We start from the raw sequence: 5,132 nt of genomic DNA on the forward strand, positions 1-5,132 counted from the left end.
TTCTGACAAGACAGAGCTTGGGATGGTTCCTTATTTGGCAATGGAGATCTACAAGCTCCACCTTGCCAGAATATACATAGTGAAGGTGTATGCTAGGGTTGCCAGAGCACAAGATGTATGTTGCCAATGCTAACAAAATTGGTATCTAAGGATTGTATTTGATATCTAATATCTAGAAATAGTACTGCTAATCCATTGAAACTAATTATAAAGATTATGCTGGTACAAATATCTTGTTTAGGCATGCAATATACCAATATAGATATAAATTCTATTACCAGGCAAATTTCTAGAGCATTTCACTCCCTATGACACTCCTTATAGGAGTTTTTTTTTTATAAAGAGGTTTCATGTAAGTCAGTGTTTACTAATCATTGATATCTATCTTATTGTTATCCTTGATGTACAGCCTTTCATTGGACTTGAAAATTTTCAGAGTGATTAATAAAACCATACTAAAAATACAGTTAATAAAGATATAAATTGAAGATTACAGAGAGTTAGAACTCAAAGACATAAGCACTATGATAAACGAGAAGATAATCGGATCTTCTCCCAAATCAGGCTATAGAGAGGATAAGACTGATGATTAAAATGAATGAAACAAAGTTAGACGTTTACTGGTAAATTATCCTCCCAAAAATTATCTCTAGAAAATCCTTGCATCAAATAAATCTTTCCCTTACGCTTTCATTCAAAACAATATTTCAAAGATAAACACTTTACTCCAAAACATAATATTTTAATAATACAAAAATTATAGTTTGACACCGATATATAAAGCAAAACCCTAATTAAAACGAAGAAATAAGAAGTAATCTTACGATATTCGTGTCCTTCCAGCATTCAAATCCGAGGTAAACATTACAGCGGTGCCACGTCTCGGCGAAAGCAATGCGGTGGTGCCGCTTTTCCACGTTAATGGATGACCCGATGATTAGAATTGACGTAACAAATGTTTTGTGACCTATTTGAAGTTGTATATGTATGAAATTATTATTTCGTTGTGTATGATTTTCATGTTTCATATACCTTGCGACGTAGTCAATAGTTTGTGTAAGATTTCAGTGCTGAAATGAATTAAAAGCGTTAGGTTAAAGGCGGACTCTGTGGAGTGACATGTTCGATGTCAAGGATATAATATTTAGGGGGGATTGAAAATTCCATGCAGTTAAAGATGCAAAGCAAGACAAACATTGGAAGGCGATCAAAATATGGCAGCACGGGAATAGTCCGCTTTACGGAGGGAAATCGTAAAGAGCGATATTCGAGTCTATTCCACGGCCTAGAAAAAAATGTTCAGTATAGGCGGCATGCGTGGATATTTTTAAAAATAAATCTTCACCAAAGAACTTTTACTTACCTCCAGTATTGTATGTGGCTCAATACTACTGCTATTAATACTACTAACAATGATAGTAATGGCAACAACATTGATAATAATGATAATATCAATGATAATAATAATATCAACAGCAACAACAATAATAATACTGCTACAAGTAATAGGAACAGTGATATGAATAATGATAACAATAACAATAGCCATAAAAAATAATGATAACAGTAAAAATAGTAATAATTAAGTAATATATCATCAATAATAAGAAGAAAAGGATGATAATAAATCATATAACAAAAGAATAATGATACCAAGGCCATAAACTATCTAGAAAAGACTGAGAAACGACTGCGAAGCATTGATGTTGAAGAAAATATCATAATCCGTTTCAATTAAGTTGAACACCTTCAAGGAGAGCAAATTCTTGAAGGATACTTTGAGACCGAGACAAATTAAAAACAGCGTGACTGTTACCGCTAGCGGTAGCAAAGGGGGGGAATAAAGAAAGGGGAAAGGAAGAAACGGAAATAGTCGCGGAAAACACGGCAAAGTAAAACACGTCCAGAGCGGCCGCTATGTGTGGCCGACCATAATCGCGCGGCTGTCATCGCCGGCGCTGACACCGCAACAACGATAAGATAGGCCAGGAAAGCCGTCATGTGGCCTGACCGTGGTTATAAACAGCTAAAAAAACACTCAAGCAAACAGTAGGACCCTTATTCTATAGACACACTTGTAGTATAGCCACATACACGACAGTCAAGACTTAGACACCATCGTGACGACTAGTTCCGGTAAGTGTATGTATAAACCCTATTATTAAATAACAGTGTATAAGTGATATATTAATCTTTATAGACATATGGATTACAATGTAACCTACTAGAATAGAACCAACGATAGTTTTGTTCTTAAGCTTCGAGTATTTATTCATTGACAATGTACTTATCCACAGGTTTTGACCGCTTTCAATAAATTAGAGAGTGAGCTCTATACTGTGGTATTAGTCGCCTCATGCTGACCCTTCAAATACCTTTGCTCCGTTGATAACGACGGCAACAGTGACAACGGATAAATAAAAACACAAAGCTTTAAGTAATTGAAAATCTTCAAGAATGGGTGAGTGAGGAACCACTCACAGCAACAACAGGGGAAGGGTTATCTCTCCTAAAAACTGGAGGGAACCGACAGTGTGTTCAACAAGTTTAGTAGTTAACCGATAATTAAACAGATATATAAAGTAATAGCTTACGAGCGAATTTCACCGAAATAAATAAAGTTTTATGTTTAAGAGCAAACAATATAATGTGCATGAAAGACATTGCAAATATCAATATGATTTCTGAAAGACAGTATTAAATATGAAAAAATAGAATGAATGAAATAAATTTGAAGTACAGATATGTAGAACTGGAGGAAGAGTTGCAGACGTTTGTATTATTCCTGCCCTTAGAAATTAGAGAAACATATATTTGTCAAGAGAGAGAGAGAGAGAGAGGAAAAAAAAAAAAAACAACGATGACAAATGAAGGATTAAATCAGAATAAAAAATCTGAGTGTGTAAGTGACAGAAAAGAAAAAGAAAGACGGCAGTCGAGCCATCATTCATAGGTTTCCGCTTTATTTATAATCTATCAAATGACAAACTAGCATACTTAATTACTTTGCTGTATAACTTTGATTAAAATCCATGCTTTCTCTTCCGCTCTCTCGTTCTTTGTTATTTTCTTTTTTTACTTTACCCTTTAATCCCCACTCCCTTCCCTTTAATTACAGGAACTTCCTCCGTAAGTCTGTATCTGCCTCTTTCACAGCCTCCCCTGTTTCTCCCACCTAACCACCTTCGCCATATTCTACCGGCCACTCTCTCACATACCGTATTCATGCAACATTTGTCATGCACTGATGTTGATGATTGTATCCCACTCACACCCAAGGTCTGCCCACACCTACACGACTGCCTCAAAGAATTTGTACTTTTGTACCTACGCACCATGAACCTGAATGAAATATGGAAAAAAATCTTTTTATTTTGCATTTCCCTATGGTACGTGCCAAGCTTATGAGCATCATACCTTAATTTGCATTATTTTCTTATCAAAGGGAACGTACCATCCTCCATAAGTGAGCAGAGCAGCAACACAAGAATTATTAATTGTATATCCTCAACTAAAACACATTACAGAGTAAGGAAAATGCGTCTTTCAAAATAATTTGGTGCAGTGGACGTTCTTAAAGACTGACTCCATAGGTCGCTGTGGTTCTTAGAAACGACAAACGCTAATCTGCTCTTTTCATGTGCGCGCTGTCACACACAGACAAAGAGAGCTTGTTGTTCAATTGGATATGAGTAATAGGTTATTACATTTACACCAATGGCACTTATTTGTGCAATACTTTATCGATATACAATTATACATGTTTTAGAGACGAAACATAACAAGGCGGGACAGCGGACTGACACTCAGCTTGTTAAGTCTAATTCTCTTAAACAATGGCTACGTTACCTTAGTGCGCTAGTAGAGAAATGTAAGAGATACTTTTATGTTAATTTTAAATTTCAGTTTTTCAGCCAACGCGCGCATCCACATTTTTTATCATCAACAATATTTACACAAGCTAGCCAATGAGAGAGCCTGAAGCCACGAATCAACCAATCATGTCGCTGGGCTGAGCTCGTGCCCTGTCGTAGCACAGTCTTTTGCTCAGTTTACTTCGAAATGAGGGAGAGTGAACGAGTGGTCAAACGACTCTTTGTTATAGATTTTATTTTGTGAAAGTTGGCAAATAATTCATTGTTGTTATTAGTGAATTACAGCGAATTGTACATGAAATTGTGCATCTATCATGCTAACACTATATTATGGAAAAAAAAAATATGGTGCTCTGAATCACAAAAAACAGTTTCGGTAAAATTCTCACATATTCATTAGTTCTTGTATTGTAATTTGCTATTGTATTGATGTGAATGGTAACGAAAGAGAGGAAATATTGAAAGTCAACGAAAAATGAAAATTCAGTAAACAAGGATAAGTTCTCAATTAGGAAGAAGGTAAAACAACAAATAAGGTAAGTACTAATAATAACTGATAATAAGTACTAATAATAACTGCAGCAGCAGTTTAATTGTTACGTTATAATTGATGTTGAGTTTCAGTAGGTTAATTGTGCAGTGAACGTGATACAAAAATGTTGACTCTGACTTGTACAATGTCATTCGGTTGGAAAGTTATCGGTAAATAGACTATTACGTTCTTTTCCACATTTGGAATAAGCTTCGTAATGGTTTGCTTGTTACTCTACATGTCGGAGTTTTACTTGTCACCCAGAACTAAACTGAGCACGGGTATACTGTGGTAAGTTCAGATGTTTTTTCAGCCTACATTTTGTTCACATACCTTTTAATATTACCATGCTACTTTGCTACAATTTAGCTGTGGGAAAATAGTGTGTGCGCGCGCGTTTATGTGTGTGTGCGTGCATGCATGCGCCCGTGTGTGCGTGTGCATGTGTGTGCGTGTGCATGTGTATGCGTGTGCATGTGTGTGCGTGCGTGTGCATGTGTGTGCGTGCGTGCGTGTGTGTGTGTGCGTGCGTGCGTGTGTGTGTGTGTGTCTCGTGTGTGTGTTGTGTGTGTGTGTGTGTGTGTGTGTGTGTGTGTGTGTGTGTGTGTGTGTGTGTGTGTGTGTGTGTGTGTGTGTGTGTGTGTGTTTGTTTGTTTGTTTGTTTGTTTGTTTGTTTGTTTCAGTAGGTTAATTGTGAATGGAACATTACACAAAGATGTTGACAC

At 36.4% G+C, this 5,132-nt stretch overlaps 1 protein-coding gene across 1 annotated transcript in view; it reads right to left on the minus strand.

The window, feature by feature from the left end:
* LOC122255400 (uncharacterized) overlaps window positions 1–1,071 on the minus strand; it is a 13,009-nt gene extending 11,938 nt beyond the window's left edge. The window contains exon 1 of the mRNA XM_043019459.2: window positions 825–1,071. Coding sequence (XP_042875393.2) covers window positions 825–1,028 — 204 coding nt within the window. The 5' untranslated portion in view covers window positions 1,029–1,071. The remainder of the gene's footprint in view (window positions 1–824) is intronic.
* Between the last annotated feature and the right edge of the window lie 4,061 nt (window positions 1,072–5,132).

The sequence above is a fragment of the Penaeus japonicus genome, unplaced genomic scaffold (assembly GCF_977035675.1).
Source record: "Penaeus japonicus unplaced genomic scaffold, GWHDUDI00000001_assembly GWHDUDI00000024, whole genome shotgun sequence".
NCBI lineage: Eukaryota > Metazoa > Arthropoda > Malacostraca > Decapoda > Penaeidae > Penaeus > Penaeus japonicus.